The 15,201-nt window shown below is 46.3% G+C and overlaps 1 protein-coding gene across 1 annotated transcript; it reads right to left on the bottom strand.

Annotated features, from left to right (window-relative positions):
* Positions 1 to 7,480: 7,480 nt before the first annotated feature.
* Positions 7,481 to 14,853, bottom strand: LOC125539933 (noroxomaritidine/norcraugsodine reductase). The gene is made up of 5 exons (XM_048703480.2): positions 14,716 to 14,853; positions 14,402 to 14,609; positions 11,664 to 11,889; positions 9,624 to 9,730; positions 7,481 to 7,886 (listed from the first exon to the last, which is right to left on the bottom strand). Exons 1-5 carry the CDS (start codon positions 14,799 to 14,801, stop codon positions 7,722 to 7,724), a joined length of 792 nt encoding a protein of 263 aa, XP_048559437.1. The 5' UTR covers positions 14,802 to 14,853; the 3' UTR covers positions 7,481 to 7,721.
* Positions 14,854 to 15,201: the final 348 nt, after the last annotated feature.

The raw sequence follows: 15,201 nt of genomic DNA, 5'->3' as shown, positions 1-15,201 counted from the left end.
ACAGAATCCTTCAGTCGCTTCCACCGAGCTACAAGAGTTTTGTGATGAACTTCAATATGCAGGGGATGGAAAAGACCATTCCTGAGGTATATTCGATGCTGAAATCAGCGGAGGTGGAAATCAAAAAGGAACATCAAGTGTTGATGGTGAATAAAACCACTAAGTTCAAGAAAGGCAAGGGTAAAAAGAACTTCAAGAAGGACGGCAAGGGAGTTGCCGCGCCCGGTAAGCAAGCTGCCGGGAAGAAGCCAAAGAATGAACCCAAGCCCGAGACTGAGTGTTTTTATTGCAAGGGAAGTGGTCACTAGAAGCGGAACTGCCCCAAATACTTAGCGGACAAGAAGGCCAGCAACACTAAAGGTATATGTGATATACATGTAATTGATGTGTACCTTACCAGTACTCGTAGTAGCTCCTGGGTATTTGATACCGGTGCGGTTGCTCACATTTGTAACTCAAAGCAGGAGCTGCGGAATAAGCGGAGACTGGCGAAGGACGAGGTGACGATGCGTGTCGGGAATGGTTCCAAGGTCGATGTGATCGCCGTCGGCACGCTACCTCTACATTTACCTACGTGATTAGTTTTAAACCTTAATAATTGTTATTTAGTGCCAGCTTTGAGCATGAACATTGTATCAGGATCTCGTTTAATTCGAGATGACTACTCATTTAAATTCGAGAATAATGGTTGTTCTATTTATATGAGACATATGTTTTATGGTCATGCTCCGCTGGTGAATGGTTTATTCTTAATGAATCTCGAGCGTAATGTTACACATATTCATAGTGTGAATACCAAAAGATGCAAGGTTGATAATGATAGTCCCACATACTTGTGGCACTGCCGCCTTGGTCACATAGGTGTCAAACGCATGAAGAGGCTCCATGCAGATGGACTTTTGGAGTCTCTTGATTACGAATCATTTGACACGTGCGAACCATACCTCATGGGTAAAATGACCAAGACTCCGTTCTCAGGAACAATGGAGCAAGCAGCCAACTTATTGGAAATCATACATACTGATGTGTGCGGTCCAATGAGTGTTGAGGCTCACGGTGGCTATCGTTATGTTCTCACCCTCACTGATGACTTGAGTAGATATGGGTATGTCTACTTAATGAAACACAAGTCTGAGACCTTTGAAAAGTTAATGGAATTTCAGAGTGAGGTTGAGAATCAACGTGACAGAAAATCAAGTTCTTGCAATCAGATCGTGGGGGAGAATACTTGAGTCACGAATTTGGCACACACTTAAAAAAATGTGGAATAGTTTCACAACTCACGCCGCCTGTAACACCTCAGCGTAATGGTGTGTCCGAACGTCGTAATCGCACTCTATTGGATATGGTGCGATCTATGATGTCTCTTACCGATCTACCGCTGTCATTTTGGGGCTATGCTTTAGAGACTGCCGCATTCACTTTAAATAGGGCTCCGTCGAAATCCGTTGAGACGACACCGTATGAATTATGGTTTGGGAAGAAACCTAAGCTGTCGTTTCTAAAAGTTTGGGGATGCGATGCTTATGTCAAGAAACTTCAACCTGAAAAGCTCGAACCCAAGTCGAAAAAATGCGTCTTCATAGGATACCCTAAAGAAACTATTGGGTACACCTTCTACCTCAGATCCGAAGGCAAGATCTTTGTTGCCAAGAATGGATCCTTTCTAGAGAAAGAGTTTCTCTCGAAAGAAGTAAGTGGGAGGAAAGTAGAACTCGATGAAGTATTACCTCTTGAACTGGTAAGTGGCGCAGCTCAGGAAATTGTTCCTGAGATGCCTGCACCGACTAGAGAGGAAGTTAATGATGATGATCATGAAACTTCAGATCAAGTTTCTACTGAACTTCATAGGTCCACAAGGACACGTTCCGCACCAGAGTGGTACGGCAACCTTGTCCTGGAAATCATGTTGTTAGACAACGGTGAACCTTCGAACTATGAGGAAGCGATGGCGGGCCCAGATTCCGACAAATGGCTGGAAGCCATGAAATCCGAGATAGGATCCATGTATGAAAACGAAGTATGGACTTTGACTAACTTGCCCGATGATCGGTGAGCCATAGAAAATAAATGGATCTTTAAGAAGAAGACAGACGCGGATGGTAATGTAACCATCTATAAAGCTCGGCTTGTCGCTAAGGGTTATCGACAAGTTCAAGGGGTTGACTACGATGAGACTTTCTCACCCGTAGCAAAGCCGAAGTCCGTCCGAATCATGTTAGCAATTGCCGCATTCTATGATTATGAGATATGGCAAATGGACGTCAAAACGGCATTCCTTAATGGTTTCCTTAAGGAAGAATTGTATATGATGCAGCCGGAAGGTTTTGTCGATCCTAAGAATGCTGACAAGGTGTGCAAGCTCCAACGCTCGATCTATGGGCTGGTGCAAGCATCTCGGAGTTGGAACATTCGTTTTGATGAGATGGTCAAAGCGTTTGGATTTACGCAGACTTATGGAGAAATCTGCATTTACAAGAAAGTGAGTGGGAGCTCTGTAGCATTTCTCATACTGTATGTGGATGACATACTGTTGATGGGAAATGATATAGAATTCTTGGAAAGCATAAAGGCCTACTTGAACAAGTGTTTTTCAATGAAGGATCTTGGAGAAGCTGCTTACATATTAGGCATCAAGATCTATAGAGATAGATCAAGACGCCTCATTGGTCTTTCACAGAGTACGTACCTTGACAAGATATTGAAGAAGTTCAATATGGATCAGTCAAAGAAGGGGTTCTTGCCTGTATTGCAAGGTACGAGATTGAGCACGGCTCAATGCCCGACCACGGCAGAAGATAGAGAAAAGATGAGTGTCGTCCCCTATGCCTCGGCCATAGGGTCTATCATGTATGCTATGCTGTGTACCAGACCTGATGTAAACCTTGCCGTAAGTTTGGTAGGAAGGTACCAAAGTAATCCCGGCATGGAACACTGTACAGCGGTCAACAATATCCTGAAGTACCTGAAGAGGACTAAGGATATGTTTCTCGTTTATGGAGGTGACGAAGAGCTCGTCGTAAAGGGTTACGTCGATGCTAGCTTCGACACAGATCTGGATGACTCCAAGTCACAAACCGGATACGTGTATATTTTGAATGGTGGGGCAGTAAGCCGGTGCAGTTGCAAGCAAAGCGTTGTGGCGGGATCTACATGTGAAGCGGAGTACATGGCAGCCTCGGAGGCAGCACAAGAGGCAATCTGGGTGAAGGAGTTCATTACCGACCTAGGAGTCATACCCAATGCGTCGGGCCCGATGACTCTCTTCTATGACAACACTGGAGCTATTGCCCTTGCCAAGGAGCCCAAATTTCACAGGAAGACCAGGCATATCAAGCGTCGCTTCAACTCCATTCATGAAAGTGTTCAAAATGGAGACATAGATATTTGTAAAGTACATACGGACCTGAATGTGGCAGATCCGTTGACTAAACCTCTCCCTAGAGCAAAACATGATCAACACCAGAACTGCATGGGTGTTCGATTCATCACAATGTAACTAGACTATTGACTCTAGTGCAAGTGGGAGACTGTTGGAAATATGCCCTAGAGGCAATAATAAAATGGTTATTATTATATTTCTTTGTTCATGATAATTGTCTATTGTTCATGCTATAATTGTGTTATCCGGAAATCGTAATGCATGTGTGAATACATAGACCACAACACGTCCCTAGTGAGCCTCTAGTTGACTAGCTCGTTGATCGAAAGATAGTCATGGTTTCCTGACTATGGACATTGAATGTCATTGATAACGGGATCACATCATTAGGAGAATGATGTGATGGACAAGACCCAATCCTAAGCATAGCTCAAAGATCGTGTAGTTCGTTTGCTATAGCTTTTCCGAATGTCAAGTATCATTTCCTTAGACCATGAGATTGTGCAACTCCCGGATACCGTAGGAGTGCTTTGGGTGTGCCAAACGTCACAACGTAACTGGGTGACTATAAAGGTACACTACATGTATCTCCGAAAGTGTTTGTTGGGTTGGCACGAATCGAGACTGGGATTTGTCACTCCGTATGACGGAGAGGTATCTCTGGGCCCACTCGGTAATGCATCATCATAATGAGCTCAATGTGACCAAGTGGTTGATCACGGGATCATGCATTAAGGTACGAGTAAAGTGACTTGCCGGTAACGAGATTGAACGAGGTATTGGGATAGCGACGATTGAGTCTCGGGCAAGTAACATACCGATTGACAAAGGGAATTGTATACGGGATTGATCGAATCCTCAACATAGTGGTTCATCCGATGAGATCATCGAGGAGCATGTGGGAGCCAACATGGGTATCCAGATCCCGCTGTTGGTTATTGACCGGAGAGTCGTCTCGGTCATGTCTGCGTGTCTCCCGAACCCGTAGGGTCTACACACTTAAGGTTCGGTGACGCTAGGGTTGTTGAGATATTAGTATACGGTAACCCGAAAGTTGTTCAGAGTCCCGGATGAGATCCCGGACGTCACGAGGAGTTCCGGAATGGTCTGGAGGTGAAGATTTATATATAGGAAGTCAAATTTCAGCCATCGGGAAGGTTTTCGGGGTAATCGGTATTGTACCGGGACCACCGGAAGGGTCCCGGGGGTCCCCCGCGTGGGGCCACCTATCCTGGAGGGCCCCATGGGCTAAAGTGGGAGGGGGACCAGCCCCAGATGGGCTGGTGCGCCCCCCCATGGGCCTCCCCTGCGCCATATGGTGGGGGCGCCCCACTTGGCTTGGGGGGCACTCCACCCCCCTTGGCCGCCGCCCCCCTTGGAGATTCAATCTCCTAGGGCTGGCGCCCCCTAGGGGTCCTATAAATAGTGGGGGGAGGGAGGGCAGCCGCACCCTAGCCCCTGGCGCCTCCCTCTCCCTCCTGTGACACTCCTCCCTCTCCCTGAGCTTGGCGAAGCCCTGCCGAGATCACCGTTGCTTCCACCACCACGCCGTCGTGCTGCTGGATCTTCATCAACCTCTCCTTCCCCCTTGTTGGATCAAGTTGGAGGAGACGTATTCCCAACCGTACGTGTGTTGAACGCGGAGGTGCCGTCCGTTCGGCACTAGGTCATCGGTGATTTGGATCACGACAAGTACGACTCCATCAACCTCGTTCTCTTGAACGCTTCCGCGCGTGATCTACAAGGGTATGTAGATGCACTCCCCTCTCCCTCGTTGCTAGATGACTCCATAGATTGATCTTGGTGATGCGTAGAAAATTTTAAAATTCTGCTACGTTCCCCAACAAGAACTACACGATCTTGGAAGATCAAGCTTTGATTCAAGCATGGAGTGTGGTGTCTCTTGATGCATGCACGGGTACTTCTCAAACTTCCAAGAGATATTGACAAAGGATTGAAGATCAATACTTTCGCATTATGGAAAAGCATCCAATAGGACTCCACGCACATTTCGGTCGCTTTAAGGGCGTTGGGAGAATATCAAGCATATGTGCAGCCGTTGGGCAGCTTGCTTGGAGCAAGTACGCAATGCACCTCCAAGTGGCACCGTGGAGTCCAACTATGTGAGTTTGTTTTGTATTTGTTCAAATTGCGCATCATCATATTGCATCATGGGAAATGATTGGATCACTTTGTTCACATTGTGTAGGACAAGATTGCTCAACATAGATACAAGGACATGGAAGCTTCGGAAAGCAAAAATTTCAAACTAGAGCATTGTTGGGAGTTGCTCCAAAAGTGCGAGAAGTGGAAGTTGATCGACAAAGAATCCCCACCAAAGAGAGGCTCACTTACAAACACAGATGAAGATGAGGATGATGATAGCCCAAGAAATTTGCACAAGCCCGATGGCGACAAGAAGACCAAGAAGAAGATGAGGAGAGAGAGCAAGAAGCATCGAGCTTGAGGGAGAAGATTGATGCCATGGTGCAATCCAACGAGTCGATGTTGTTGAAGTCGTTGGAGATCAAGAAAGAGTTGGCCGAGAAGAAGGCGAATGAGAAGCAAGAAAAGTGGCAGTTGCTCAAAGAAGAGGGGCTGCGCAAAGCTACCATTGAGGAGAGAAGAGCACGCGCCGCTGGAAACAAATCCATGTCCATGTTGCTCGCCGAAGAGAACAAGATCATGTCAATGAACCACAATGACATGGACGACCTCACCAAAACATGCCATGATATGGCAAGGAGAGAAATCTTGAAGAGAAGAATGGTGGCGTCGGCCGGTCCGTGCTACAGTTCCGGTGATGTTTTCTCCGCTCCATATGGTGGCAATGTGGATGGTTTTGGTGCGGGAGTTGGAACAAGCGCCGGAGGAGGATTCGGTGGCGCCGATAAACTTCAAGGTGGACTCGATGGCGCGGAGTGAAGATCGATCAAGATGATGCCAGACATGGGCGCAAACCTTTTGCAGGGCCCTCTTTTGCGTTAGCTGTAATGAACTTGGCTTCTATTTGCGCGTAAAACTATTTATGTCGTTTGAATTTGAACTTGTTTGTGAAATCTTATGTCAAATACGAGATTTGCAGTTTATCTGTTTGTGGGTCGTCGCGGTGGTGCCCGAGCAGATCCCGCAGAAGCCAACCCGTAAAAAGGCATATCCCGAGAATATACTTTTTTACGGATCCGTTTGGGGGGGTCTGCATCTGTGCCAGCCCACGCCGGCCCGCTAAAACGGTTTTGCGCGAATTGCAAACGCGTTTTGTGGGCCGGCGGGATGCGAGGTCTGCTAGAGTTGCTCTAAGAATCCTATAGCAACCCGATGCTGGTCGGCAATGCGCTGTGGGGGTGCAGAAGGGAGATGGAGGGGGGGGGACACGTGTCATATGTAACTAACATTGTCTTTCCCCTCACATCTAAACTCCGACTTCAACAAAAACCATTGCAAGGGGAAACACTGAGTCTAGCATAATTAATGTCTACAACCCAACAATCAATTTGCAAACAAAACCACTATTTTGACCTTTTTTCATATTTTAGCATGATTTGACCCCCTTTCGAAAAAACTCCAAACCTTTTTTGATGACACCAACATTCAGGGCTTTTTGGTTGCATGGAAGACGCCATGGTCTACGGTGTTTACCACCCGTCCAAAACCCCATGGCTCGTGGCGTTTTGTCCTCTAGTTGAGACGCCAAGTCACACGGGAGAAATTTTAGGGTCAAAACATCATGGACCATGCTGTTTTCCATGCGACCCAAATGTCATGGGTGTTGACATCACCAAAAATGTTCATACGAGATTTTTCTTTTAAAAGAAGGTCAAATCATCCTAAACTTTGTTTGAAAGATCAAAATAGTTATTTTGATCTCAATTTACATCCACGAAAAAAGTAGTCCCTATAATTAAAGAACGGCGTGGCAAAGCGCGCGACAGCTTCTAGTATACTATGATCCTTTCAAGTTTTCAAGTGAGGAAGCTCTCGTCGTGGAAAAGCAGGGGCTTATAGTTAATCTAATTTTAAGAACAGTAGTCCTCCAGCTATCTCCATTTTTTTGTTCGCGGGTAACTAGAGAGTCTTGTTCATTCGGCATAAAAGACATTACAATCCATCTTAATTAAGTTGCTAACTAGAATCACCATTACATATGTTCAGTACAAAGACTAGGCAGAAATTTGCGCACGTACACATATGCTATCTCGTGACATTTCTTGAAAGGCGTTCACCATGGTGCGAGTTATTTGTTGGCATTATTTATTTATTGATTCATATTTATTATTATTTCACTCTCCCACGGTGGTATTCGCCAAATATTCAATAACTTATGGAGCGGTGGTGATGGCTAAGCACTAATGGTTCGACCACCATCGATGCAAATGATCTGGCCGGTGATGAAAGAAGCTGCCGGCATACACAAAAATGACACTGCCGAGGCTATCTCCACCGGCTTGCCGCTCCGTCCCAATGGGGTCTTCGAGTGCTCTTCCTTCACGTACTCTGTATCTATCTGTGCAATCCACACAAGAACTAGTTGTTATCCACATTTATTTAGAAAAGATAAGAAAACTTGCTATCGTTTTGCAAAATAATCTTAGACGGAAAGACGAATAAATACATCAAATTATGCTCTCCCGAATTTTGGGCCGTAATAATATATTGGATCAATTTAAACCGACAGTCTCTGAATCTTGCAGTATCATAGTAAAAAATAAAATCACTAGTGCTCTCTTCAAATAGTTAAGAGCAACTCCCTTCATCCCATAATATAAAACATTACTCATATATTAGATATAATAACGTCTTGTATTATAAAACAGAGGGAGAAGCTATTTTGATGCAACTACCACATCATTTTGGATGTTTAAATCTTTTTCTACTCAGGTAAAGTGAACACTCAGCATCTAAGTGTCGTAAGTACACCATCGAGAGAGCCCTTTAGTGACCCCTCGCGACGCCTCCCCAGGGCGCCGCTAGGGGGCGATCTCAGCGCCGCCGGCAGCCAACCAAGACGCGGCCTCCCCTCTGCCCCTGTCACCGGCATAGGCCGCGGTGGTGGCGGGCCTGGCACCGAAGGGGCTGGGGTGCTGGATGCGGCGGTGACCCTCATGCATGGCTCGACTGGGGCGAGTCCAACGGGGAGCACGTGCGCAGCGGCCAGGGTGGCGCCCTTGGTCGTGCGGTTGCGGTGCTAGCTCCCATAGTCGCTGGGAACCGGCGGGTTCTCTGGCGATGGTGGGCATGGCGGCGGCCGCGGATCTGGATGCCACACAAATCGGTCGTCCATTCTTCGCGTGGATGGTCGGCGGCGCAATGAGGGCTCCGGTGAGGAGATGGAGGATATCCGTCGGAGTACTGGTGGCGGCATACGTCTTCATGGCGAGGCTCCGCGCGGTTCCAGCCAGCCGTGAGATCGGGACGACGCGGTTTCCGGTGAAAATCGTGCCTGACTGCGGTCTTGGCGGACGATGGCGGCGTCTCTGACGTCGTTTCCTTCTCGAGGCATTGTCGTTGCAAGTCACGTCAACTCGATCGGGTTGTTCACGAGGAAACCCTAGATCTGGGTCTACCCGGTCGGACGATGACGGCGCCTTCAGTGTCATTATTCCTTCTGGGGGCATCGTTTTGGAGCAAGTGCTGGCTGGAGGGGACAAGAGCAGGAGCAGTGTTACATCTACCACAAGACCGACCGCGGATCTCGGTGGCATGGCGCTGCGAAGTTTCGGTGACAAGCGCGTGTTGATGGATACGTGTAGGATGGTGGTTTTGTCTGGCGCCATGGTGGCGTCGACAGCAGGCCTGGTAAGGTCGATGCGTCAGTACCTGCTCCGGAGATGGATTGATGGAAGACGGCGGCGGTGACCTCTGAGAGTGCGTCAAACCGGTGTGTGCCCCAGACCCAGCAATGCGGCTTGGTTGGGCCCTTTGGCTTTAGATGTTAGGCTTTGGTCCAATGTCTGTTTGGTATTTGGCTCAGATAATCGGCACCTCTTCATCAAATAGACAAGACTAGCGACAGATGTTGCCAAGATGATGATTTCAGACTACCTGATGTATTACTTTATAAGTTTTTTTTATAAATAATTAATAAAATGGTTGCATGCATCGTTCATATGCAGAGGCCAGAGGTTATCCTCCTTTTTAAAAAATAATGAAAAGTGAACTTACTATCTCAGAGCTACCAAATCAAATTAAATTCGTGTGTTGTTCTTTGATCAAGAAAAATATATGCTAGGTCATTGCTTACATCTTTAAGCATGTCGGTTGTGACAAATCCTGGGGCGATGCCATTCACACGAATCTTGTCAGAGGCCCACTCGGTGGCCAAACTCCTTGTAAGTTGGTTCATTGCACCTACATGATAAAGGACGAGAAGCACAACGATGAGAGAGGAAAAAGAAACAAGGGCACCGATCCATTTTTTCCCTTCAGAATTCATAGAAACAATGGACCATTTTTGTTGGAACAATATTTTTTTTGGAAACACGCTTTTGCCCCGCTTTATATATAAAGCAACAATCAATCAAAATACACGACCGAAAGATAAAAGGAGATGGGTGGCCCCCAAACACTGCCCATCCCAAAATGATCGGATCACGCAGAATGCACACGAGCTATCGAAATAAAGTACAGGATAAGCTAAAGCAACATCGCGCAAAGCCCTATAACACTTAAGCTCCACAACAACGCCCACAGGAGGGATAACGGCGCTAGGCATTATCATTGTCGAGTCTACAATAGACAGATGTTTTTAGCCAGAACCCAAACACAAAGAGGAGTGCCATGACGACGTCTTCAAAAACATAACGACGCCCGTGAGCGTCATCATCGTCAGCGACGAGCATGAAGCTTTCCCTCGACAGCTCCCCTGCATCACCATGAGGTGTCTAGGGCAAGTGCGAAGAGCATAGATTTTCCAGATCCGGATTGGGGCATGGCCACTGTCAGAGACAAAGAGCACGCCTGAGCCACCCGCTACATCACCTCTTGCCACCCACGCGACCAAGAGGTAATACCATCCCCGCCACCATGATGCCCGCCAGAAGGCCAACCATGCAGACCGCCATCCAGGGCCGCTACCCCGACATCCATGTCGGGGACTCCACCAACCGTCCACATCACAGTGCATCTGCCACAGAAGGAGGAGAAAAGGAGACACCTTTCGCTCCTAGCCCGGCATCAGCCACAAAGTATGGGTGGACGCCTCCACAATAGGAGGCATCCACGCCTGGATCTCCAGCCGTACCCGATGGACGGGGAAGACCCTACTCTGTGATGACCGACGGCCGTCGCCGAGCCCGCTCGCACGGCGGCTTGACCGTGGCCGTTGACACCGATCTTCCCAACAGTGTAGTGGAGCCCCGACCACCACCAACGTCCACCGTACCCGCGAGGAGAGGGACCTCACGACCCACGAGCACCTTCCGGATCGATCCCAAGCGTACCTTCCCGAAGCGCGAACTCCGACTCACCCTGGGCACTGCCCAGATCCGCCGGAGCACGAGCCCCAACTCGCAGCTCTGGTTCGGCTTAGAACCAGGGGAGGAAGCCAGCACCACTGGCAGAGACACGACACTGAACACAAGCGCCACCTACCCATCGATCCGCCCCATCTGCTCCCCGGACGTGGTCACCACAGCCATAGAGCCGCCAGACCACCCCAGCAAGGAGCACGCCGCCACGCTGTTCCCCTCCAGTAGCCAAAGCCACCAGCGATAGCCGGCCCATGTTGCCTCAGCCCGCGCCGCCTGTTGGTAGCCGGCTAGAGCATCTACCCGATCCAGATCTAGGCCGGGACGCCCACAACCGCCACCCGCGCAGGCATGCCCCACCACGCCCCCAACGAGCAGCCGCCCGCGCCGCCACACCAGGACGCCACCGCCGTGTCGCCCTGGCTGCATCCGCGCTCTGTCGTTGTCCCACGCCAGCCCACTGCGAGGAAGGGGAAGAGGCCCCGCCACCACCGACGCCGGCCGGGATTTGCCTGACGGCGTGTTCCGATGGTGGCGCGGGAGGGGGAGGGGCCGGGGAGGTTGGAGGTGGGCGGCGCAAGGTGGCCTCCCCACTCACGGGAGCGGGCGAGACAGACGAGGTTCTGCTCTACATTTTTTTCGTGACAATACATTCAATCGAACTGTAACTAAAAGAGACACATTAGGGCATTCAATACCGTTATATATAGTGTTATTGCTAAAAAAATCACACTATAACTAGCAACACCTACAAATATCCATTATACTGTATTAATAATATTGTATATTGTATATCTTGGCCAGTACATGTGTACCTTTTGTGGTAGCATAAATTGCGGAGCCTGCATAGCCGATTGAGCCTCCAATGGAGGACATGTTGATGATGCTGCCTCCTCCGGCAATAGAAGCGTGTATGAGAAGAGGGTGTGCGAGCTGGCTGAGATGGAAGCTCGACTCCAAGTTGGTGGTTAGCAGATTTGAGTATTCCTCCACTGTACATTCAGTAGTGGGCTTGAAGAGCAATTGCCCTGCATTGTTCACCTACATATATAGTGACAACAATTAATTCAACAAAAACGATCCTTTACAGATACCCTACTTAGAGCGAGCTGGGCCTCTCTTAGTTATAGGCAGGATGAGCATGTCACATGGTTAATTTTTATGGATAGAATTTACTAGAGGCTAATCTAATGCATGCTTCGCTGCGTCGTTCTTCATTCATAGGATCAACTCTTTTTTCTCGAGGAAAAGTTATTGTGGTCGGTTTTTATGTCATGGTTTTGTCTACACTGCCTTAGGTTTTAATTATATTTTTATTTCATTTGTCTATCATGTTAGGTTGTTGTTGGACATGGTATTTGTTCTGAAATAAGAGTGGAGTTGTAAGGTGTGTGGTGGAGTCCTTACATATTTCGGCCTTGGAGGTCTTATTTGATGTTGTGACCGTGCAATTATTGTTATAACGCTCATATGGGCCGGCCCATGAAGCTCTCGCTAAGTTAGCTCACTCCCTTAGCTTTTTTCTGCCGCTCTACTGGTTCAGAAAAAATGGATACCATATTTTTTTATTTGAAGAAGTTCATTAAAGCAAAATAAGTTCACATATTTTGTAAAAATTATTAGATTTTTTAAAATGTTGTGAATTAAAAAGACAGCCATTTTAAAAAATATTCATGAAATTTAAAATATTCATGGATTTCAAACAATGTTCATGAATTTTAAAAAGGTTCATTGATATAAAAATGCTGGTGAAGCTTTAAACCATTCTTGAATTAAAAAAATTGAATTAAAAAAATGTTCACGAATTCTAGAAAAATTTCATAGTCCTTTTAAATGCTCACAACTTTTAATAAATATTCATGAAATAGCATGTGAAAGAATAAAAAAGAGAAGGAAAAATGAACACGCAAAGAGGAAAAGGATAAAGCGGGGAAAACCAAAATAAAAACAACATTTTTGTTGAAAACACAAAAAAAATCATGTAATACATTCTCAAAACCCAAAAACCCGGCTGGCCCAACGGCACACACCCTTTCAGGTGGGGCCTATAGCGTCCCCTACTACCCCGATGCACCAGGAGGCTCCAAATTTATGGAGCTTAGTATCTTATTATTACTAAAGGCTAATGCACGCTGCACAACACCGTTATTCACTCATGGGATTAAGTCATTTTTTCTCTAGCAGATTATTATGGCCGGCTGTTTCATTTTAGTTTATGAATGTTGGCTGGGTTTTAATTATGTTTTGGTGGTGTTTTTTCATTTGTATATTGTGCTGGGGTGCTGCTAGAGACGATATTTATTCTAAGAGGAGAGTGGAGTTATTTGTTGTGGAGTTGTGGTATCTTTAAACATTTTGACCTCGGTGTCGGCTGGTGGTCGGTGTGTGATTCCCTTGGGAGCTCATATTCTACTTTGAAACCATGGAATTGAATTGTTGATGTAACATCCACATGAGCCAACCCACAAACCTCTCGCTCACTCAGTTCGCCTCCCTGCTCCACTGGCTTGCTCCCCTACAATTTTATAAAAGGCCAGTTGTCTTTCTTTATTTGAAAAAGTTTGTTAAATCAAAAGATATTCATGGATTTTTCAAAAATATATATTTTTAAATTTTGTAGACTAAAAATACTTGAATTTTTGGAAAATAATTTAAAATTTTAAAAATATTCATGGATTTCAAATATTATTCACAAAATTTAAAAATATTATTTTAAAAAAGTTCATCAAATTAAAATTTATCTAGGGACTAAACAATGTTCACAATTTTTAATAGATATTCATGAATTAGAATATGGAAAAATAAATTTTAAAAATAGAATAGAAAAAAAAATAGGAACCTCAACCATCAACACACCCTTACAGGCAAGGCCTATAGCGCCCCCACAGCCGGCACTGCACCAGGAGGACCAAAATTGAAGGAGCTTACTATCCGAAAAGAATTGGCAGCACTTGGGTGCTCCATACTCCCGTATGAACATTAAGTTCAAAAAAAAGTACCGATAAATTTGAATTTTTTGGGGGGTTTTGGGATATGAAACCTAAGAGCCCAATCTACTTCCGTGTGAAATTTCGTGAAAGAATACCAAAAAAGACAAAAAAAACTCATATCTATAGAAAAAAACTGGTTGGGTGGATTTTAGTTTGGACTGTATTTTCCTTGCCACATATAAATTTCCTGGTATTTTTCTACAAAAGTTCATACGGGAGTAGATTGGGCACCCAAGATTGAGATACAAAGATTTTAGTTTTTTTAAAAAAATTCCTGTTATTTTCCAAATTTAATTTTCGTATAGGGGGTGGAGCACCCAGGCACTCCTGTGTATTTCCCCTTACTATCTTAATAGATTATAAGTTACAGTTTTTCTAAAGCACATCTAAATGTGCCATAAGTATTGCACATCTAAGTCCTATATCATTGATTATACGTGAAGATTCGTGTAAACATTTTCATTAGCTTTTTTCTTTCTTTCTAGTTTGATTGAGTCACTTAGATATGCAATAATTATATCACTATGCTCTAGACATACCAATAAAATTATTAATATACTTACTAGTATGTCAAGCTTGCCATTGAAAGTTTCTCGGACTGTTTCCATAAGCTTCTCCCTGTCGGCACGTATGGAAACATCACAGACGGAGGCGGTGACCTGCAGGTTCTTCTCCTCCCACCGTCGACGGCACTCCTCTAGCTCCGCCCCATTCCGGGAGCAGGTGTGCACCCTCGCCCCAAACCCGGCAAGCTCCTCCACGATGGCATGCCTAGCACAAATTAAGACTAGGAAGTAATTTACGAGTACTAGCTGCACTTGTGTAGAATTAAGAGAGGCATGCGTTCGTGAATGCATGCATGTGTGGATATACGTACCCAATCCCTTTGCTACCGCCGGTGACGAGCGCGGTGGTGCCGGCCAGGCTCCACCTCTCCTCCCTGCTCCCATAGTCAACCGCCATGCTAACCCTCTCGCTTCTCCTCTGTGGCTGGCTTGGGTGAGAGGATTGTCTGTCGTTGGTTGTTGGGTATTGAATTTATATATAGCCGGATAGGACTGGAAGGCACGCAGAAACCAGAAAGTGCAACAAAATAAGCTGTCGACGTTGCAGGCCTAGCCGCCCCCACTCACCGGAGAAAGTGAACATGACTTCATGGGTGAGGCAAACATGACGCTGCTACGTGGGATGCAATTGTATACTTGTCGATTTCCCTTCTCTTTTGCGGGGAGTATGCTGGTCGAATTTGACTGTATGGATGTTGCCGAGGTCATGCAAAATGGTGGCAATTCTATTGGACCTGCGGCAACCATCTAGTATGCGGAATGCACCTTCCTTTGTCGGAATTTACTTAAGTTGTTTT

Source organism: Triticum urartu, chromosome 2A (genome assembly GCF_056163025.1).
Source record: "Triticum urartu cultivar PI428250 chromosome 2A, HENAU_Tu73, whole genome shotgun sequence".
Lineage (NCBI taxonomy): Eukaryota > Viridiplantae > Streptophyta > Magnoliopsida > Poales > Poaceae > Triticum > Triticum urartu.
The sequence above is the reverse complement of the archived record's forward strand: the minus strand, read 5'-3'. Positions and strand labels throughout refer to the sequence as shown.

Excerpts from the sequence above, each read along its gene's own strand:
- LOC125539933 (XM_048703480.2), bottom strand. The coding sequence starts at position 14,801 with ATGGCGGTTGACTATGGGAGCAGGGAGGAGAGGTGGAGCCTGGCCGGC. Across the intron at positions 9,731-11,663 it reads AATTTATGCTACCACAAAAG|GTGCAATGAACCAACTTACA; the intron begins GTACACATGTAC and ends TTTATCATGTAG. Across the intron at positions 7,887-9,623 it reads CAACCGACATGCTTAAAGAT|ATAGATACAGAGTACGTGAA; the intron begins GTAAGCAATGAC and ends TGGATTGCACAG.